Below are 23,916 nucleotides of genomic sequence, written 5' to 3' on the forward strand. Positions count from 1 at the left end.
TATATATATCCCTTTTTCCTCAGTGGAATGCAATATTTCCTTAATTACACGTTCGAGCTAGTAACAATTTACTTGAAATTACATCTACTTTGTCCACCGAGGAAAAAAAAATGTATGCATCTACTTTTACTATTTCAGTAATAGATAGTGACGGATTAATATATAAGACACGTATAGTCCGACATAAATAAGTCTATGTATAACTTTTTATCTCAATGAAACGTAATACTTTCTCATACATTATTTTCTTATAGGTTCAAGCTAACTTGCAGTCGGTTTTACCTGCATACGAATGGAAGGCTTCTCCATATGCAAGAAATGGATCGGAGTTCCTCATAGATCATGTATGATAAAATAAAATAAAATAAAACCTTATTAAACCAAAACTTTAGGTGGTGGAAAGGAAAACATTTACAACTAGACATGCTAGTATGTCCATTTATATGTGTCAGTAACATGATGTGTACGTATTATATCATATCATATCAATTTGTCCAAGATTCCCTTTCCCCACTCTCTCTCTCTGATTTTCCACAATTATTTTATCTCGGAATTGTGCAACTTAAGCCACTATATATAGGCCTCATAGCATGATGATCTCCTCACTAGCAACTGATCTCTCTCCCTCATTTCCTCTGTTTCCACTGCTCTAATCCCTCTCTCTCTCTCTCTCTTCCCCCTTCCTCCCTCTTTCCCCTGCTCTCTTTCTTTAAAAAGCTTCCCCTTCAGCTTACTGAGATGGCCACAGTTGAGGTATAAACCTATAAACCATTTTTCATCAGCTTCTGTTGTTCTCTTATGCTTCTGGCTCTTGGCTTGATCATTTTTAACGATTTTGGTACATTGACTCAGCGTCAATACATGTGAATATATAGATCAAGGCAGTTTGAGTGTTTCTTAACCGTTTGTAACACGATCGTCTTTAAGTTTTTAACATATGATATATGGTAGATAGTTGATGATCCTTGTTTTTGAACATCGAGAAAAGAACAGGACAAGCTGCATCTGATCTGCTCATAGATCAAAACCCATCAACTCGATACTTGATCATATGTCTGAAAAATCAAACTCTGATTCTGATTTCGTGAAGACTAACTCCCCTGAAAAGTTCTTTTTTACAATTTAAGGTGGCAAAACAAATACCCATCACATGATCAGATTTTGATCGAATGTGTCATATAGTCGGGATCGGTGATCTAAACAACAAGCGTGATCACTGACCAACGGGAAGAAGCTGACAAAACTCCTGATTTATCGATCAATAAAATCACATCAACTCCGTAACTGCTGTTGTATATATGGAGAAAAACCTTTGATCCAGTACTAAGATTCTTTTTCTTCACCCCAAACTTCGATTTCATGAAGAAATAACAAAGGCACCGATCTGTTTGGATTGTCATAGGTTGCTGCAGCTACTGCACCATTGGCCGAGAATGAGGCCCAGGCTGCTGAGATGGTAGAGACCAAGGAGCCAGCAGCAGCTGAAGAGGTGGCTGCACCAGCAGCTCCGACAGCTGAGCCTGAGGCAGCTGCCAAAGAGCCCAAGGAAGAAGCCACCACCGAGGCCCCCATAGCCAAGGCTGCTGAGCCTGAGGCCACCCCAGCAGAAACAGAAGCCGAAGCCCCAGCAGAGGTCAAGACCAAGGAAGTCGTAGTGGAGACTAAGGTTGACACTGAGGAGGCGGCTTCAAAGGAAGAGGCGCAAGAGGAAGTGAAGACAGAGAAAGCTGCTCCGGCTGAGGAAGCCAAGGAAGAGGCTGTTGAGAGTACACCAGCAGCAGCAGAGGAGGCGGTTCCAGCCGAGGATGACAAGAAGCCAGTTGCCGAGGAGAAGCCAGAGGTGGCCGCAGCCCCACAAGTCGCTGCAGAGAAAGCCGAGGAGTAGAGAGAGCATGCATTACTTACATGATCATCTTGGGGAGGGGAGAGAAGAACAGAGTTAGACTGCTTGAACAAATGCATGTTTGGTATGATGTTCTTAATTTAGTGATTTCGGAGAGGTTGAGGTTTTGCTATGGTGGTATGGTGTGTTTATTTATGAGTATGTTACCTGATCATATTTTAGACATTATATGATATGATATGATCAATAAAAAACTACATCTCCTTTGTTCTTTTGACTTGAGTGCTCGTATTCATCAATATAAATCTCGAAACTGATACTGCCCGCAATATGTTTTTTCAATGGGAGAGAACGCATAGGCTATTTGGGTATAGTTTCCAGAACCGGAGATCTCTAATATATTCTTTTAAGAACATCCGTGTTTCTAAGAGCATGTGTTTTGGTAAAATCAAATATACATAACATTTGGTAACAAAGTTAAGTTTGATTTAATTTGATTTGGAGACAAAAGTAGTTGGAAAAAGTACGATAGAGAATTTGAAAAAAAAAGATAAAAAAGTAATGATTGTGTTTTTGAATTAAAGAAATAATATTAAAATAGAGAAAAATATTAAATAATTCAAAGAATTTAGTTTTATAAAATTAATTATAATAATATATAATAAAAAAAATGAGAGAGAATTTGAAGAAAAAAATCAAAAAGTAATGATTATTTTGTTGAATTAATGAAAAAGTAAAATTAAATTAAGTTAAGTAAAATTTATTTTTGTAAACAAACAAATCGAGACTGCACCCCATTTCTGGGCAAATGTTTTTTCGTAAACTAGTTTTGCAAAACACTGTCTCCTCTCCCTGCGTGTTTGCTTTTGCTCTGCTTGGCTCATTCCACACGCATAATGTAATGTAGAATGTAACTCTCTCGTCCTACCTCTTATTTCTCATTCAAAAGAGGGGAAGAGAAAAACTAAAAAAAATGAAAAGAGAAAACAACCTTAAAAATATTATTGAATATTATTGAGATGATTGATTTTTTTCATTTACAAAAGAGACTTATTAATTTAATATTATGAATAAAAAAATTTATAAAAAGACACGAATAATCTAATTATGAAAATCGAACTTAGAACCTCTATATTACCATACGATAGCATCCGCCACTGCACCACATTTCTTTTCCCATGTGATTGAGATCTTGACCCTAATGGTAGATTAATGAGTAATTCCTTAATTTTTCCTCTCATCATAATATACTAGATGAATCTAATTTTCTAATCTACCCACATCTGTTATTTACTTTTTTCCCGTAGAAATATCAATTATAACTCATATTCTCAATAGATTCACTGTGTGAGAAAAGTTCAGACAAATTTAGATTAAATTGAGAGTGTAGCGTGGTGACACGCACCCTCGCCGGATAACTTAAAGGTTTCAAAATTGATACTTCGTGGAATTAACTCTGCCCCTTTATTAGATACTTAGAATTTCTATCTTGTTGAACTAGACCCATGAGCCTCCCTTATACCCAAAAAAATTGTGCACTCATCATTTTCCTTTAGCGAGAGCTGTAAGTGTTACATGATGTTTGCAATGAGTCATCCTTATGTGCATGCTAGGTTTTTAGAAAAATTCATAACTTGTAGAAGTTTAAACTTACTTTTAAAAAATTAGAAATTAAATTCCATAACAATATTGCAAATTTTAAACTTTTGGCAAAAAATAATTATTCGAGAGACATTAAAAATAAATATAAAACATAAGAAAGAAAACTATTCATTAATCTTGTATTGTGAATAAATTTATTATATAATTTTAGTGAAAAAATGTGAAAAATTAAAATTCCAGTAAAGTTCAAAATATGGTAAGAGTATGTATAATTAGGCTTCACCATGGGAGAAATACATGATTCGATGCCTATGGTCAATGAGCACATGAGCTCCAAATTCAACTTATACTTATATTTTCATGCAATTAAAAAAATTTAGAATTTAATGGTAATAATGATACCATTAATTTTAGTTCTTATAACATATATTATTCTTTTCATTTAAGGGAAAATAGCCCCATATAGCACAATTTTTACCTTATTTTCACTTCCTAGCACGTTTTTAAAAGTTGTCACGATCTAACATGAATTACCATTTTATTCCCAGATCTAGCACACCGTTAAACTTCGTCTAAAAATCGTTAAACACCGTTAAATACAGTTAGACGGAGTTTAACGGTGTGCTAGATCCGAGAATAAAATGGTGATTCGTGGTAGATCGTAACAACTTTAAAAACGTGCTATTAAATGAAAATAAGGTAAAAACTGTGATACATGGGGCTATTTTCTCAAAAAAATATTTACCCCTCTTTTCAGTGTTCTGATTTTGATAGTTTTTGTGAACCGTACGATCTCAAAATGAGGTAAAACTTTTACCCCATGTTCCTGATGTTATTATAAAGCTCCACACAAATTTTTAGATTTTTCTGGATGGTGAATCTTCAGATAAAAAATATTTATCTCCTTTTCGGTGTTGTGATTTAGATAGCTTTTGTGAATCGTCCAATCTCAAAATGGGGTGAAACTTTTACCCCTTGTTCCTGATATTATTATAAAGCTCCTCATAAATTTTCATATTTTTTTGGGCGGTGAATCTTCAGATAAAATATATTTACCTACCTTTTCGGTGTTATGATTATGATAGTTTTGTGAATTTCCAGATCTCAAAACGAGATGAAAATTTTACCCCATGTTCCTGCTATTATTATAAAGCTCAACACAAATTTTCAGATTTTTCTGGATGGTAAATCTTCAAATAAAAAATATTTATCTTCTTTTTCGGTGTTGTGATTTAGATAGCTTTTGTGAATCGTCCGATCTCAAAACGAGGTAAAACTTTTATCCCACGTTCCTAATATTATTATAAAACTCCACACAAAATTTCAAATTTTTCTAGACAGTGAATCTTCAGATTAAAAATAACCATCCTTCTTTTCGGTGCTCTGATTTTGATAGTTTTTGTGAACCGTTCGATCTCAAAACAAGATGAAACTTTTTCCCAATGTTCCTAACATTATTATAATAGCTCCTCATATATTTTCATATTTTTCTGGGTAGTGAATCTTCAGATAAAATATATTTACCTATCTTTTCGGTGTTATGATTTTGATAGTTTTTGTGAATCGCCCGATCTCAAAACGAGATGAAACTTTTACCCCATATTCCTGATATTATTATAAAGCTCCACACAGATTTTCAGATTGTTCTGGGTAGTAAATCTTCAGATAAAAATATTTACCCATTTTTCGGTATTCTAATTTGGGCAAATTACACAAAAAAACCTAAATTTTGTAAAATATCTCAGTTTTATCCAAAATTTTGTTTTGTAACAAAACAAACCATAATTTTTCTAAATTGTCTAAAAAATGATATCCGTTATAAATTCCGTCAATTTTGCATACGTGAACTGTTAACTTCAGACATATATCGATAAACAAATAAGATAGGTTAAATAAAAAAAATTCAAATTTTCAAAAAAGTCTCAATTTCATCATAAATTTGGTTTGTAATGAAAAAAATCATATGTTTTTGCTCCTAAAGTCAGCCCTGGCTAGCATCTCCTCTCACGGACCATTTCTGAGAAATTTTTAAAATATGTATTTTTTTAAATTACAAATTAAAATTTGGAACAAAACTGAGACTTTTCTAAAAATTTAGGTTATTTTTGTAAAGAAAAGAGAAGATGATCAAATGATGTGTAAATTTTGTGGGTCCCGTGAAGTTCACGTAGGCAAATAGACGGCAAACTTAATAGAATGGTAACGGGAGGTCAAATCTGAGACGATTCTCAAAACATGTGGTTTTTTTGTTACAAAACAAAATTTATGACAAAACTGAGATGTTTTACAAAATTTAGGTTTTTTGTGTAATTTTCCCTTCTAATTTTGATAGTTTTTGTGAACCGTCCAATCTAAAAAATACTTGAAACTTTTAACCAATGTTCCTGATATTATTATAAAACTCCACACTAATTTTTAGATTTTTCTGGACGGCGAATCTTCAAATAAAAAAAGGAAAAATAACCTCATATAACACAGTTCTTACTGTATTTTCACTTCCTAGCACATTTTTAAAAGTTGTCACGATCTAGTACAAATCACCATTTGATTCTCGGATCTAGCACACCGTTAAACTTTGTCTGACGGTGTTTAACGGTTTTTAGACGGAGTTTAACGGTGTGCTAGATCTGGGAATAAAATGGTGATTCGTGCTAGATCGTGACAACTTTTAAAAACGTGCTAGGAAATGAAAATAAGGTAAAAACTGTGTTATATTGGACTATTTTCCCTTTCATTAACTGCATTGATGTAAAATTTATGTCGGACTAATATCAATTGGAAGGTAATATTTATGTATAATTTATTGCAGGATGTTTTAGAAATTTTTAAGTCACAATGATAATTAATTTGAAATTAGTCCGACTTCTAATTTAAATTTGAATATTGCAAAATATTATTATTCTAAATTTTAAATGATCTTTATTTTTCACATCGATTAATACCTACTAGTTATACATATATATATATATATAATAAATTTTTATCATATATGATGAACTTTTGTTTCAAGAATATCAAAATAGTTTTTATTTATGATAATCTTTTTGCTCCTAATTTTGTGTCTGTTTTATGACCAAGGAATTTTTACCATATATGATCTGCTTTTGCTTAAAGATATTATTAAAAAAATAAAATAAATATTTATTATATTTTTTACGTCCTTTATGACAATTTGTTGTTCATACTTTAAATTATATAATTTTAAAATTAAAAGTAAATATTTTTTAACAGATTTAATAGCTTTGAATTTATTTATTTCTAATTATTATCATAATAAGATTATGTAGAATAAAAAATTCAATTGAGTATTAATCAATTCATGTTAAATTATTATTAATCTTATAGAAATTATAAGAAGTTAGTGCTTAATTATGTGTAGTTTGATATTGTAGGTTTTTGAGGACTTGGATGGAATTACGAGAAATATTGAGGAGTTTTGTGCAATTTGGAGCTAGTCTATATCTTTCGGAAATCTTTCTTTATTTTGGATATAAAATATTCCTCATGACAAGTTTTGGAAGGCCATTATTTTTAGCTATATTTTACCATTCTTTTAACCTAGAGAGTCTTAGAGAGAGTCCGGGGGAGAGAGTCTTGTTCTTGAGCCGTTACCTTGATCAATGAATTGGAAGAAAAGCATCGTGGAAGAGACTACTCTGAAGGAATTGTTGGGTTTTTGTTTTAAGATTCAATATCTTGAGTTTACTGCTAAATATGAATTTTATTGCAATGACTCTTTTGAATTATAATTATGTTTTTAATTCCATGATGTTCTAAGCTTCTCTTGTGGGAATATGATGAAACCCTAGGTAGCTAATATGATCATTGTAACCATGTTATAGGATCAATAGATGTGTGGATGATTCATGATTGCAAATCCTATAATTTCAATTATAATTCTTAATTGGTTATAATTGTTAGAAATACGGGAGTTGATATAGGGTTTGTTAGGAATTCTTGATTAGACTAATTAGTTAAATGCTGAAGCTGCGTTAATTAGTTTAAGGGTAAATTGCACCGGTGGTCCAAAAGGTTTCGTGAATGTTTCAAGTTAGTCTAAAATATTTTTTTAGTAACTTGTTGGTACAAAAAGTTTCAAAACCGTTTCAATATAGTACATTCCGTCAATTGCCCCTGATGCCATTAACATTTTGCTGACGTGGCACGTCCTATGGGTCACTTTTGTTACGTGGAACCAATCACAGTGCGCTACGTCATTTAAAAGAAAATAAAATTTGAAAAATTCCAATAAAAATACAAAAAAAGTAAAAATTAAGAAAAAAATAAAAAAAAATTTATTTTAAAAAATTTTAAAATTTTAAATTATTTTTAAAATTATTTTAACTTTTTTAAAAATTTAAATTATTTTTAATTTAATATTTAAATTATTTTTATTTAATATTTAAATTATTTTTAATTTAATATTTAAATTATTTTTAATTTAATATTTAAATTATTTTTAATTTAATATTTAAAATAATAAAAAATATTTTAAAATTTAAATTTAAATTTAAATTTAAAAGTTTAAAATTAATTATTTTTTCCTAAATTTTTACTATTTTATTATTATTTTTTTATTTTTATTGGACTTTTTCAAATTTTATTTTCTCTTTAAATGATGTAGCGCACTCTGATTGGTTCCACGTAACAAAAGTGACACATAGGACACGTCATGTTAGCAAAATATTAACGATGTTAGGTACAATTGACGGAATGTACTATATTGAAACAGTTTTGAAACTTTTTGTACTAATAAGTTACAAAAAAAATATTTTATAACAACTTAAAACATTCATGAAACCTTTTGGACCACCCGGTGCAATTAACCCTTAGTTTAATTAGAGATTATCCATGGATTAATGCAATGTTTCTAGTTAGTTATTCGCTAAGACATTAGATATAATTAATTTAGGGCATTAGGCGATTATAGCACTGGAAGGTGTATGATTGTAAATTAGAGTCCACTATTAATTAGAGATGCGGTAGTTGATTAATTAATTAGGGGTTTAAAACTTTAATTTTAAAGGCTTGATAAACTCACCTGAATGAGCACATAACTATTAATTTATATAACATGATAGCAATCTGATTAGTGAAACTATGGTGGATTCTATTTTTCCCACTTCCAATTGATATATTTTAATACAATTCTCTTTCTTCACTTTGTGACGATTTAAGTTAGTTAGTAGTTAATTAGTTAATTCTCTCAATTTGATTGCCGAGATAATAATAGAATCTAATATAGGTTTAGTACTTAATTAATCCTCGTGGGATCGACACTCTATTCATCACTATATTATTTGATTTGACCTAGTGCACTTGCTGGTAGAATTCGCGCTTAACTTGCAGTCGGTTTTACTTGAATATGAATGGAAGGCTTCTCCATATGCAATAAAATTCATATTCAGCTATTGAATCCTAAAACAAAAACCCAACAATTCCTTCAAGGAGCAGTCTCTTCCATGATGCTTTTCTTCCAATCCATTGATTAAGGTAACGACTCAAGAACAAGACTCTCTCCAAGACTCTCTAGGTGAAAAGAATGGTAAAAGATAGCTAAAAATAATGGTCCTTCCAAAACTTGTCATAAGGAATATTTTACATCCAAAACAAAAAAAGATTTCCAAAAGATATAGGCCGGCTCCAAATTGCGCAAAACTCCTCAATATTGCTCGTAATTCCATCCAAGTCCTCAAAGACCTGCAATATCAAACTACACATAATTAAGCACAAACTTCTTATAATTTATATAAAATTAATAATAATTTAACATGAATTGCACAATAAAATATGAATATAATATGTCATTATGAGTTCCTCATAGATCATGTATGATAAAATAAAAAACCTTATCAAACCAAAACTTTAGGTGGTGGAAAGGAAAAACATTTACAACTAGACATGCTAGTATGTCCATTTATATGTGTCAGTAACATGATGTGTATGTATTATATCATATCATATCAATTTGTCCAAGATTCCCTTTCCCTTCTCTCTCTCTCTCAGATTTTTCACAATTATTTTATCTCGGAATTATGCAACTTAAGCCACTATATATAGGCCTCATAGCATGATGATCTCCTCACTAACAACTGAACTCTCCCCCTCATTTCCTCTGTTTCCTCTGCCCTAATCCCTCTCTCTCTCTCTTTCAAAAGCTTCCCCTTCAGCTTACTCAGATGGCCACAGTTGAGGTATAAACATATAAACCATTTTTCATCAGCTTCTGTTGTTCTCTTATGCTTCTGTCTCTTAGCTTGATCAGTTTTAATGGCTTTAGTAAATTGACTCAGTGTCGAAGCGTGTGAATAGATAGATCAAGGCAGTTCGAGTGTTTCTTAACCGTTGTAACACGATCATCTTTAATTTTTTAACATATGATATATGGTAGAGAGTTGATGATCCTTGTTTCTGAGCATCAAAAAAAGAACTGGACAAGCTTCATCTGATCTGCTCATAGATCAAAACCCATCAACTCGATACTTGATCATATGTCTGAAAAATCAAATTCTGATTCTGATTTTGCGGGGACTAACTCCCCCAAAAAGTTCTTTTTTACTAGTTAAGGTGGCAAAACAACTACCCATCACATGATTGAATTTCGATCTAATGTGTCATATAGTCAGGATCGATGATCTAAACAATAAGTGTGATCATAGACCGAAGGGAAGAAGCTGACTAAACTCCTGATTTATTGATCAATCAAAACATATCAACTCCGTAACTGATGCTGTCTGTGTGGAGAAAAACCTTTGATCCAGTATTAAGATTCTTTTTCACTTCATACCAAACTTCGATTTCATCGAGATATAACGGAGGCACCGATCTGTTTGTATTGTCATAGGTTGCTGCAGCTACTGCACCATTGGCCGAGAATGAGGCCCCGGCTGCTGAGGTGGTAGAGACCAAGGAGCCAGCGGCAGCTGATGAGGTGGCTGCACCAGCAGCTCCGACAGCCGAGCCTGAGGCAGCTGCCAAAGAGCACAAGGAAGAAGCCACCACCGAGGCCCCCATAGCCAAGGCTGCTGAGCCTGAGGCCACCCCAGCAGAAGCAGAAGCCGAAGCTCGAGCAGAGGTCAAGACCAAGGAAGTCGTAGGGGAGACAAAGGTTGAGACCAAGGAGGCGGCTTCAAAGGAAGAGGCGCAAGAGGAAGTGAAGACAGAGAAAGCTGCTCTGGCTGAGGAAGCCAAGGAAGAGGCTGTTGAGAGTACACCAGCAGCAGCAGAGGAGGCGGTTCCAGCCGAGGATGACAAGAAGCCAGTTGCCGAGGAGAAGCCAGAGAAGGCCGCAGCCCCAGAAGTTGCAGCAGAGAAAGCCCAGGAGTAGAGAGAGCATGCATTACTAACATGATCATCTTGGGGAGGGGAGAGAAGAACAGAGTTAGACTGCTTGAAATGCATGTTTGGTATGATGCTCCTAATTTTGTGATTTCGGAGAGGTTGAGTTTTTGCTATGGTGATATGGTGTGTTTATTTATGACTATGTTATTTGATCATATTTTAGATATTATATGATATGATATGATAAAAAAAAAACTACATCTCCTTTGTTCTTTCGACTTGAGTGCTCGAATTTATCAATATAAATCTCAAAATAGATTTTACCCATAATATGTTTTTTCAATGGAATAGAAGGCATAGGCTATTTGGGCATAGTTTTGAGAACCGGGGATCTGTAGTATATTCTTTTAAGAACATTCGTGTTTCTAAGAACATGTTTTTCGGTAAAATCAAATATACATAGCATTTGATAACGAAGTTAAGTTTGATTTAATTTGATTTGAGGAGATAAAAACAAAAGTAATTGGAAAAAGTACGTGAGGGAATTTGAAAAAGAAGATAAAAAAAAAGTAATAATTGTATTGTTGAATTGAAAAAAAAAGTATCGAAATTGAGGCAAAACGTTAAATAATTAAGAGAATTTAGTATTAAAAAATTAATTGTAATAATAGATAAGAAAAGTATGAGAGCGAATTTAAAAAAATAAAAAAGGTATGATTGTTTTATTGAATTAATGGAAAATTAAAATAAAATTAAGTTAAGTAAAATTTATTTTTATAAACAAACAAACCGAAACTGCACCACATTTCCGGGAAAATGTTTTTTCGTAAACAAGTTTTGCAAAATACCGTCTCCTCTCCCTGTGTGTTAGCTTTTGCTTTGCTTGGCTCATTCCACACGCATAATGTAATGTAGAATGTAACTCTCCCATCCTACCTCTTATTTCTCATTCAAACGAGGGGAAGAGAAAAAAGATAGAAAGTAAAAAAAAAAATGAAACGAGAAAACAACCTTAAAAATATTATTGAATATTATTGAGATTATTAAGATTTTTTCGTTTACAAAAGAGACTTATGAGCTTAATATTAGGAATAAAAAATTTAATAAAGTGATACGAATTATCTAATTATGATAATCGAACTTAGAATCTCTATATTACCATACGAGAGCATCTGCCACTGCACCGTATTTCTTTTCCCATAGGATTGAGATCTTGACCCTAATGGTAGATTAATGAGTAATTCCTTAATTTTCCCTCTCATCATAATATACTAGATGAATCTAATTTTCTAATCTACCCACATCTTTTATTTACTTTTTTCCCGCAGAAATATCAATTATAACTCTTATTCTCAATAGATTCACTGTGCGAGAAAAGTTCAGACAAATTTAGATTAAATTGAGAGCGTAGCGCAGTGATACACGCTCTCGCCGGGTAACCTAGATGTTCTAGATTTGATACTTAGTGGAACTAACTATGCCCCTTTATTAGATACTTAGGATTTCTATCTTATTGGACTAGACCCATGTGCCTCCCTTATAACCGAAAAAAATTATGCACTCATCATTTTCCTTTAGCGAGAGCTGTAAGTGTTACGGTATGTTTGCAATGAGTCATCCTTATATGCATGCTAGGTTTTTAGAAAAATTCATACTTTGTAGAAATTTAAACTTACTTTTAAAAAAATTAGAAATTAAATTCCATAACAATATTGCAAATTTTAAACTTTTGACAAAAAATAATTATTCGAGAGACACGAAAAATAAATATAAAACATAAGAAAGAAACTATTCATTAATCTTGTATTGTGAATAAATTTATATTATTTAGATAATTGTAGTGAAAAACTGTGAAAAATTAAAATTCTAGTATAGTTCAAAATATGGTAAGAGTATGTATAATTAGACTTCACCATGGGAGAAATACATGATTCGATGCCTATGGTCAATTAGCACATGAGCTCCAAATCCAACTTATACATATATTTTCTTGCAATTAAAACAATTTAGAATTTGATGATAATAATGATAGCATTAATTTTAGTTCTTATAACTTATATTATTCATTTTATTAACTGCATTGATGTAAAATTTATGTCGGACTAATATCAATTGGAAGATAATATTTATGTATAATTTATTGCTGAAAGTTTTAGAAATTTTTAAGTCACAATGATAATTAATTTGAAATTGGCCAGACTTCTAATTTAATTTTGAATATTGCAAAATATTATTATTCTAAATTTTAAATGATCTTTATTTTTCACATCTATTAATACCTACTGGTTATATATATATATATATATATAATAAATTTTTATCATATATAATGAACTTTTGTTTCAAAAGTATTAAAATAGTTTTTTTTATTTATGATAATCTTTTTGTGCCTAATTTTGTGTATGTTTTATGACTAAAGAATTTTTACCATATATGATCTGCTTTTGTTTTAATATTTATTTATGATATTTTTTACATCCTTTATGACAATTGTTTGTTCATACTTTAAATTATATAATTTAAAAATTGAAAGAAATCTTTTTTAACCGATTTAATAGCTTTGAATTTATTTATTTCTAATTATTATCATAATAAAATTATGTATAATAAAGAATTCAATTCAGTATTAAGCAAAAAAGTTACCAATTTAGCCCTATTAATTGGATGAACATAACTTTATACAGACAATTTTTTATGTTATTCTTTGTCATGTTGATTTAAAAGTATGCATTTATATTGAGATTTATATATACGTGAATATAATATTATTAATCTCATAAACGAAAAAATTTTATGCTAACCATTACAAATGTGATATGATGTTAGTAATAGTGAATAAATCTTATGCTAATTCATCATTTGAGAGAAGTGACCATTTTCACCAAATTTTTTTATCAAGATTTTTCTCTGAGATATATATTTATTGAATATAAGTAAAATAAAATATATAAAATTTATGCTCTATGTTAATTAATATTATACATATATTTTCTATTTTTAATTAATTTATGAAGTATTTATAATTAATTCAAATTAAAAACATTTATTTTTTTTCAAAGAATATATAAGAAATGATATAGCAATTATTTGTATAAAAATTAATAGTTTCCTCTATTTATTATAGCACAGTCAATTCTATATAATAGATAGATTATCATAATTTCATGATACACACATGCAAAGAAAGAATATGAAAACAATATCAATATATTTTTGCTTCTGATCTTCGCAATCTTTGGCTCCCTATTGTAAGCAAAAAAAAAAAAAGATATCTAAACATTCATGAACCATGATTCCTATGGGATAGAGGGTCGACCCAATGGACTTATAAGCAGATGAACCATAACCGTGCCTTTTTTTTTTTCAGTCGCAAGGAAGATCCTTTAACCTAATACATTGAAATCTAAAAAGGGGACGCGGATGGTCCCACCATAAAAATGGAACATTAAACTTCCAGATTATCGAGCAAGGGTAAAAAAGAAATTCATCACCGTGAATGTTAGAATTTTCCATTTAATAATTATCTAGTTTCGTGTGTATGTTTGTACCATATAATTATGTTCTAAATAAAGTTGAAAATTCCACGTAATGAAATTTTGTTTTATTCAGACTTTCGAATCTAAGTACATTGCACAGATTGTATTATTTATGCATAATATATTTTAACTACTGAAAGCAGACGTATATGTTATGCCTGTCTTGCTTTTTGATAAACATTCTATATAACAAGCTAAGTATAGAATTATCTGTGGATATGCTTGTTCTTGATTATTGATGATTGGCATACATTAGATTTTGATTAAGACTGAATTGAAGTATAGTCGAGGTTTCATTGTATTGTCGTGTACAATTGTTACATAATATGAGTATGATAAGGTACTCCATTAATCCGCTTTTTACACAATTGTCCGTTCATATTTAGAGTAAACAGTTTCAGTTTGAACAAGTTAAGAATATGCTTATTGAGTGAAGTGTGATGACATATATATATCTCAATCTATTTCCCCATCAAGGTGATCCCGATCGAGTATACTGTCAATGACTTATGCACAGGAAACATCGGAATGGAAAGGCCATATATTATGGTGGGCATTTCTCATATAAGATTTTCCATTAGCTTTCTACACTGTTAGGTTAGACTATTCTTTCACTACTATTACTGCAAGGAAAGTATCCCTATTGTTATCTTCTAGACGATATATTATAATATATTGTGCATAAATAATACAATCTGTGCAATGTACTTAGATTCGAAAGTCTCTATAAAAAAAATTTTAACACGTAGCCCACCAAAAAAATCAACTTAATTAAATAAGCACTTATTCCTTTAAGCATTTAAATTTTCAACACTTAAAAATAAGTCGAAACAAACACATGCTTATCGTTAGAAACAGACAAGATCATCCGTACATATACCTTTTATTTCAATGGTACGCAATATTTTTTTATAGGTTCAAATACGATATTTTCTTACCGGTTCGAGCTAGTAGTCGGGTTTTACCTGAATGAGAATGAAAGGCTTATCCATATGCAAGAAATACATTGGAGTTCCTTTCTAATCCATGCATTGGGGAGATCATGTGTGATAACATAAAAAGCCTCATCAAAGCAAAGCTTTAGGTGGCCGAAAGGAAAAACATTTACTACTAGCCATGTTAATATGTCCATTCATTTGTGTCAGTAACATGATGTGTATCATATGATATCAATTTGCCTAAAGATTCATTCTGCCCTCTCTCTCTCTGATTTTCATCATTTATCTTATTTTAGAATTATGCAACTTAGGCCCACTATATATAGGCCTCATGATATGATCATCTCTTCACTAACATCTTTCTCCCTTATTTCCTCTGTTTCCTCTGCCCTAATCGCTCTCTCTCATTCTCTCCCTCTCTCTCAAAACCTTCCTTCGGCTCGCCGAGATGGCCACAGTTGAGGTACAAACATATAGACCATTATTCATTTAGCTTCTATTTTCAATCAGCTTTATTTTTTTTACCGGTTACTAGAGAGGCCCGTGGACCTAGTGCAATGAAATAGAAATCCTAATATCTAATAAAGGGGTACGGGAAGTCCTACTGGATATCGAACCTAGAACATCTTGATTATCAGGCGATAGCATGCGCTTCTACAATTACACCCTCTTTCGAGTCTATCGGCTTTTATTATTACATGTCCTATCCTATGCATTTGTCTCTAAACTAGCAGTTTCAGGATCAGTTTCATGGCGTTTAATGAATCGACTCAATGTTGATGCAAGTGAATATGTTAGATCGAGGCGGTTCAAATGTTTCTTAATCATAATGCGATCATCTTTATCATATGATGATACGGTATATAGTTTATGTTCCTTTTTTTGAACATTGAGAAAAGAGAAGAAGGGCAAACTTTATCTGATCTGCTCATATATCAAAACCCATCAACTCAATGCTTGATTATTTGTCTGAAACAACGAACTCTGGCTCTGATTTCACTTTTTATTAGTTATAAGGTGGCAAAAAAAGCATACATCACATGGTCAAAGTTCGATCTAGTGTGACAAAGACACTGATCTATTTGGATCGTCACAGGTAGCAGTAGCTACTGCACCATTGGCCAAGAATGAGGCCCCAGCTGCTGAGGTGGCAGAGACCAAGGAGCCGGCGGCAGCTGAAGAGGTGGTGACACCGGCAGCTCCAACAGCTCAGCCTGAGGCAGCCATGGAATAGCCCAAGGAAGAAGCCATGACCGTGGCTCCCAAAGCCGGGGCAACTGAGCCTCAGGCCAACCCAGCAGAAGGCGAAGCTCCAGCAGAAGTCGAGACCTAGGAAGTCGTGGACGAGACTAAGGTTGAGAGCGAGGAGGCTGCTGCAATGGAAGAGACACAAGTGGAAGGGAAGACAGAGGAAGCTGCTACGGAGTACACCGGCAGCAGCAGAGCAGGCAGTTCCAGCTGAGGAGGAGAAGCCAGCTGCCGAGGAGAAGCCAGAGAAGGCCACTGCTCGGGAAGTTCCTGCAGAGAAAGCTGATGATTAGAAAGAGCTTACTTACATTATCATATTGGAGAGGGGAAGAAAAGAGTTAAGACTGCTTGAAAGGCATGTTTGGTATAATGTTCTCTATTTAGTGATTTCTGAGAGGTTGAGGCTTTGGTATTGTTGTATGGTGTGTTAATTACGAGTATGTTATCTGATCTTATTTTAGACATTAAATGATGATATGATACCATATGATTACTAAAAAACGATATCTTCTTTGTTCTTTGTTCTTTTGATTGGATTGCTCGTATTTATCTGTATAGACTTCGAAACTGATATTGCATGTAACATTCTTATCGGAAGAGAACACAAAAACCTGTTTGGATATAGTTTGACGTGTTTATAAGAACATGTACTTAGGTAAAATCAAATCAATAGGGTGTCTAGTTTTTTGTACCACTAGCAAACTATTTCTAAGAAAATTCATAAACCAGTTTTGCAAAACATTTGCCTCCTTTCCCTGTGTGTTTGCTTTGTTTGCTTGGCTCATTCCACAAGCATAGTAATGTAAAGTAACTCTCCCATCCTACCAATTCTTTTTCATTCAAAAGAGGGGAAGAGAAAAAAGAAAAAATGAGAAAAGAAAATGAAAAGAGGAACCAACCTTAAAAAAATGATTGACATTTTTTCGATAACAATGGAGGTACCGTAGGCCTAATATATGAAATAAAAATTCAATAAATATACATAGATAGTATCATCATGAACTTCATACCATTATATTATCAGATGAGAATATCTACAATTGCACTACAATCCCTTTCTTATATGATTGAGATTTTGACCCTAGTAGTAGATTAATCAGTAACTCCTTAATTTTCTCCCTCTCATCATCATATACAAGATGAATCTAATTTTCTAATCTTCTCATATATTTTGTTCTACTGCTTTCGTGCTGAAATATCATTTGTAACTATTACCCTTAACAGATTCACCAAAAATGGTAAATCCCCCTAATTATTGTGCCTAAAAATTCTCATAATTCAAAATATCACTCACATCTATTGAATAGTCGTTGAATATAGTGTAAACTACAACTCATGCCATTGTGAGTAGAATTTTTAATTATGAGGATTTTTTGAGTTGATTATTAGAAGATATGACAACACTCTGAATTCACTCAAGATAAGATTAAGATAAAATTTAGATTGTACACTCATCATTTTCCTTTACTCGAGAATGATAACTGTCATGGTATGTTTGCATCATAGAGTCATCCATATATATATATATTATCATAATATATACTTACAATAAAAGAATATTAAAATAATATCGATATTTCAGCTTTTTTTTTGGGGGGGGGGGGGGGGGGGGGGGGGGGCGAGTTAAGCAGATGAATAATAACTTTGGCTTCGGCTATTCTTTTTTTTTATTAATATAGGCCGAAGAAATTTATCAAAATTAATATTGGAGTTTTCCATTTAAATAATTATCTAGTTTTGTGTGTATTTTGTAACCAAAATTCTTTTCTAGATGAGATTGAAAACTCCACGCAATAAATATTGTATTATCGAAATTTCGAATCTAACTACATTGCACAAATTGTATTATTTATTGTATGTATGTAATATAGGATGTCATATAGAAGGAAAACTATAGGGAGACACTTTCAATTCCTCGTAGATTTACTGACCTAGTAGTAAAAGAACAGTAAGCAACTGATTACCCAAAAAAAAGAACAGTAAGCGACTAACTTTTTTTTTTTGTTATAATTTTGGTCCATGGATCTAATACAACGAAATAGAAATCTTAATAGTTAATAAATGAGTACAGGTAATCCCACAACGAGTATCGAACTTAGAGCATTTTTATTATTAGGTGAAAACGTGTGTCGCTGTGTTACACTCTCTTTGATTAGTAAGGACCTAACTTAGCAGTGTAGAAATTAAGCTAATTAATGGAAAGCTTATATGTATGTAGATGTTATATATGTATATGGAACACGAAAGCATGATAAAAAGTAATATAGTTCCCTACAAACACTATAACAAAACACACATAGTAAGGCCATGATGTTGATATCAGAAACGCCCAACACAATATATGGCCCTTCCATTTCGATGTTTCCTACGCATGATTCAATGACATGCAATTAAGTCGAACAAGATTGACTTTACGGTGATATTAATAGATTGAGATATATATTTCATCACACCTTCACTCGATAAGCATATTCTATATATATCTCGGTGGGATGAGAAATTTTCTTATCTAATATAAACTGAAACTCTTTACAGTAAATATCGTGTGGGAAGCGGGTGAGTTCCCTATAATACTCATATATGTAACAATCGTACACGATAAGCCTTGGCAATATTTCGGGCAAAAAAAAAAAGAAAACGAAAGAAACCTAGACTATACTTTAGTCCCAATCAAAATATGATGTATGCCCACCAATGATCAACAACAAGACTATCCACAGACAATTCTATTTGTGTCTTGTTGTATGGAATGTTTATCAGAAAATACACAGACATAACGTACATATACACCTACTTTCAGTAGTTAATAGTTATGAATACTCTAAGATGTGTACGTTTTGGACATCGAGTTCAGGTCAGATCGGTTTGTACATATAGGTATCATTTTTCTCAATATGGAATGCAATAATATCTTCTTATGCATTCAAGCTAGTAACAGTCTACTCGAAAGTAAATGTATGCATCTACTTTTATTCTTTCAGTAATAGGCAAACTAAATAAGATACTTAGACAAAAACAAAATCATCAACAGGTATATCTTTTTATTTCAATGGAACAATATTTTCATTTTTTTGTTTTTTGGGGGTAGAAGGTAACACAATATTTTTCTTATGGATCCAAATACAGTATTTCCTTACAGAGAATGGAAGGCTTCTCCATATGCAAGAATTGGATTGGAGTTCCTCATCTAATCAATGTATTGGGAGAGATCATTTATGATAACATAAAAAACCTTATCAAAGCAAAACTTTAGGTAGCGGAAAAGGGAAAACATTTACAACTAGCCATGTTAATTTGATGCGTATCATATCATATCATATCAATTTGCCCAAAGATTCCCTCCCCCACTTTATTTGAAGTTTAGAATTATGCAGCTTAGCCCCACTATATGTAGGCCTCACGGCATGATCACTTCACTAACAATTGATCTGTCTCCGTCATTTCCTCTGTTTCCTCTGCCCTAATCACTCTTCTTCTCTCCCAAAAGTTTCCCCTTCAGTTAACTGAGATCATGGCCTCAATTGAGGTATAAACATATAAACAATTATTCATTAGCTTCTGCTGGTTTTCTTGTGTTTCTGTCTCTTTAACTAGCAGTTTCATGATCAGTTTTCTGGTTTTTAGTAAATTGACTCCACGTCAATGTAAGTGAATACATTAGATCATGGCAGTTCAAGTGTTTCTTAATCATAAAAGGACCACCTTTGATTCTTGACATATGATACGGTATATAGTTGATGCTCCTTGTTTTTGAACATCGCTAAAATAAAAGTACGACAAAACTTTTTCTGATCTACTCATAGATCAAACCCCATCAACTCCATACTTGAATACTTGTCTTCAAAAACGAACTCTGATTCTAATTACCACAAAGAACTCCCCTTGGATGTTCCTTAAATTTAGTAGTTAAGGTGGCAAGACAAGTATACATCACATGATCGAAGTTCGATCTAGTGTGTCACGTTAGCAACAAGTGTGATCATAGACCAAAGAAAAAAATAAAAAAGGAAAAAGAAAAAAAAGAGACAAAGCAAAGCTCCCTGATATTTACTGATCGATCCAAACCCATCTACACCGTACTCGATGTTGTATATATGTAGACAAACTTCGATCCAGTACAAAAAGATTCTTTTTCCCTTCGTACCAAACTTTGATCATATGAAGAGATAACAAAGGCACTGATCTGTTTGTATTGTCATAGGTTGCTGCAGCTACTGCACCACTGGCCGAGAATGAGGCCCCGGCTGCTGAGGTGGCAGAGACCAAGGAGCCTGCGGCAGCTGAAGAGGTGGCAGCACCAGTAGCTCCAACAGCTGAGCCTGAGGCAGCCGTCGAAGAGCCCAAGGAAGACTTCGCCACCAAGGCTCCCGTAGCCGAGGCAGGTGAGCCTGAGGCCACCCCAGTAGAAGTAGAAGCAGAAGCCAAAGCTCCAGCAGAAGTCCAGATGAAGGAAGTTGTGGAGGAGACTAAAGTAGAGACCGAGGAGGCTGCTGCAGTGCAAGAGGCGCAAGAGGAAGTGAAGACAGAGGAAGCTGCCACGGCGCAGGAGGCCAAGGAAGAGGCTGTTGAGAGTGCGCCGGCAGCAGCAGAGGAGGCAATTCCAGCTGAGGAGGACAAGAAGCCAGCTGCTGAGGAAAAGCCACAAGAGGCCGCTGCCCCAGAAATTGCCGCAGAGAAATCTGAGAAGTAGAAAGACCTTACTTACATGATCATCTTGGAGTGAGGAAAGAACAGACTTACACCTGCTTGAAAGCCATGCTTTGGATGATGATTTTAATTTAGTGATATCCGAGAGGTTGAGGTTTCGTTACGGTGGTATGGTGGGTTTAACTAAGAGTATGTTATCTGATCTTATTTTAAACATCATATGATATGATCAATAAAAAACGAAATGTCCTTTGCTCCTTCGATTGGATTGCTTGTATTTATCTGTATAGATCTTGAAACTGATACTCTCTGTAATATGTTTTCTCATCGGGAAAGATCCCAGAGGCAATCTGGATATAATTTTGAGAACCAAGAATTTGCAGTATACGTTGTTAAGAACATCTAAAAGTGCTTCTAAGTAAGAAACGTGTGTTTTTCCATAAACAAGCTATGCAAAACACCGTCTCCATGTTTCTAAATCGGAAACGGTTGGAAATCGACTCAACAATTGAAGAAAATGATGCGGAAGCGAGAAGAAATTGCATACAAGATATACGTGGTAAACCCTCAAATGCGGTAAAAATGTTTGAAGGAAAATCCACAAGCGAGTGAAGCTCAGCGGTGACTTTTCATTGAGCAACATGCATCCCTCACAGACACAATGGCCGATCACAATGTCGACCACAAACGAGGAACCCTAACCCACGAAGAGATATCTCATCGTAGGAATATTCTCACTCCCTAAACGCTCTCCCGCACTTTACATCAATGCTCTCGATACATATATATATAGGCCCCGATTCTCTCTCAATGTAATATTCCCTATATCTCTATCAATAATATCCCAAAATACGATATTCTCAACATATTACCTAATTAAAAGATAAAGATTTGATTCTATAAAACAGGTTACAAAATCGATTAAATCTCAAGACACAAATCTCCACCTTGTCTTGAATTCTCCAAAGCTTTGAGAGGAATACAAAACACTGCCTATCTCAATGGTCAATTCTTCAACCAACCAAGACAGCCGGAAAAATCTTCGCATCCTAGTTGTCTTCTCCAAAAATCCAAAACTTGAATCTAGTGTTGCCCTAGAACTTCTCGATGTCAAACTTCATTGTAACCACTTGAATTGAGTCGATCTGTGGAAATGCCAAAATCTTAGCTCTGATATTAGTTTGTTGGAGATCGACCCAACAATCGACGAAGATAGGGCAGTACCCTCAAACGCGATGGAAACATTTGAAGGAAATGTCCATGAGCAAAGAAGGCTCGGCAGTGTCTTCTCATTGATCAACAATCATGGAGTGGAGTACAATACGAGTATGTCCCTCACAGGCACAATGGCCTACCACAAACGAGGAATCCTAACCCTTGAAGAGATATCCCATCTCAGGAATATTCCCACTCTCTAAACGCTATCCCACACTTTACATCAAAGCTCTAAATACATATATATAGACCCTGATTCTCTCTCAACATAATATTCTCTATAATCTTTATCAATAATATCCCAAAATACGATATTCTCAAGATATTACCTAACATTTTGGTTAGAGATTTGATTCTACAAAATATGAAACAAAATTGAGTCAAAATTCAAGACACAATTCTCAACAAGAACAAGCTCTGGCCACAAATTTCCCGTCAAATGAAATACACTATTCATACAAACGAGATGCGGGTCTCCGAATCGTAGAGAGTAAGCAGAGATGATCAACGAAGGTGAGCTTTCTCAGTCTTTTCATCAACGCGAGAAGTGAAACTTCAATAAGAATTTTCCTCCTTTGAAAACCGGAAAAACACTTTCTGAATTGTTTCCGCTTTTTATAGATAGTAATCGTTGGGAAAACAACTTCTTATGGCACTTTTGATAGTAAGGAATAAAATTGATGGGGAACGAAATTTATAGAGAAATGAATTGATAAAGAGTAGATATTTTTCTATAATATGGTAGTGCAGAATAAATGTATGAATAAGTGGACAATGAAAGATTATTGAGTTAATATTTTTCTATGATTTGGTAGCAAGGAATGAATGTACAAAAGATAATTGAATCAACAATTATTGGTCTAAACGGTTCGGCGTTTCGAGAATTGTGAATGGTAAAAAAAATCATTAGTCGAGAAAAATTTGCTCTTTAATAGACCGACCCGTCTCGAATTAGATTAGTCAGAGTCCATTGGACTTTTAAATATTATGGTACACATGGAAATATAATTGAAGTCCAAAAGACCAAAACACCCTTCAATCATCAATATTATTAATTTTAAAAGATATTCAAGTAATTAATCAATTAAAAATATCAGAAGGCCTTTCTAGAGTGCTGCTACTACTAGTATGATTCTATCACATTTTTTATTTTAAAATATATTTGTGCAATAATTAGAAAAAATAATTTAAAAAAAGGGTGAATTCTACCAACAGCTCTAGCATTTGGAAAAATAAAAAATAGACAATGACACCCTCTACTTTTGAAATGGACATTTGCTACCCGGCCCCAGAGAGAGCGAAAAAATATATAAAAAATTTAAAAAAATCTCAAAGATAGTACTTTTTTTAAGTTTGAAATATCGTATTTTCTGAAATAAAAATTTAACTAAGAAACGCATATTCCACTCATGCGGATCCATTTAATGCTTAGTAAGCTGCCAGGTCAGTGAAAACATCGTTAATTGTCTATCTTTTAAAAGTGGAGAGAGTCATCGTCTTTCCATGCAAAATCGGTAATCCCAATTGACCCACCCGTTACGATCAGACAGGACCGGTAGAGCAAAGTGACTTGTCAACCAATGAAGACTCCGTTTTAATGCCCCGG

The 23,916-nt window shown here is 33.2% G+C and overlaps 3 protein-coding genes across 3 annotated transcripts; all 3 read left to right on the top strand.

Annotated features, from left to right (window-relative positions):
* The first annotated feature begins 588 nt into the window (after positions 1 to 588).
* Positions 589 to 2,117, top strand: LOC116209194 (cytochrome c1-like). The gene is made up of 2 exons (XM_031542775.1): positions 589 to 753; positions 1,403 to 2,117. The coding sequence occupies exons 1-2, from the start codon at positions 739 to 741 to the stop codon at positions 1,883 to 1,885; spliced, it is 498 nt and encodes a 165-aa protein (XP_031398635.1). The 5' UTR covers positions 589 to 738; the 3' UTR covers positions 1,886 to 2,117.
* Positions 2,118 to 9,487: 7,370 nt separating this feature from the next.
* LOC116206852 (phosphatidylinositol transfer protein sfh5-like) lies at positions 9,488 to 11,001 on the top strand. Its single transcript, XM_031539672.1, has 2 exons — positions 9,488 to 9,639; positions 10,290 to 11,001. The coding sequence occupies exons 1-2, from the start codon at positions 9,625 to 9,627 to the stop codon at positions 10,770 to 10,772; spliced, it is 498 nt and encodes a 165-aa protein (XP_031395532.1). The 5' UTR covers positions 9,488 to 9,624; the 3' UTR covers positions 10,773 to 11,001.
* Positions 11,002 to 19,848: 8,847 nt separating this feature from the next.
* LOC116207197 (cytochrome c1-like) lies at positions 19,849 to 21,329 on the top strand. Its single transcript, XM_031540084.1, has 2 exons — positions 19,849 to 19,974; positions 20,650 to 21,329. Exons 1-2 carry the CDS (start codon positions 19,960 to 19,962, stop codon positions 21,136 to 21,138), a joined length of 504 nt encoding a protein of 167 aa, XP_031395944.1. The 5' UTR covers positions 19,849 to 19,959; the 3' UTR covers positions 21,139 to 21,329.
* Positions 21,330 to 23,916: the final 2,587 nt, after the last annotated feature.

The sequence above is a fragment of the Punica granatum genome, chromosome 5 (assembly GCF_007655135.1).
Source record: "Punica granatum isolate Tunisia-2019 chromosome 5, ASM765513v2, whole genome shotgun sequence".
Lineage (NCBI taxonomy): Eukaryota > Viridiplantae > Streptophyta > Magnoliopsida > Myrtales > Lythraceae > Punica > Punica granatum.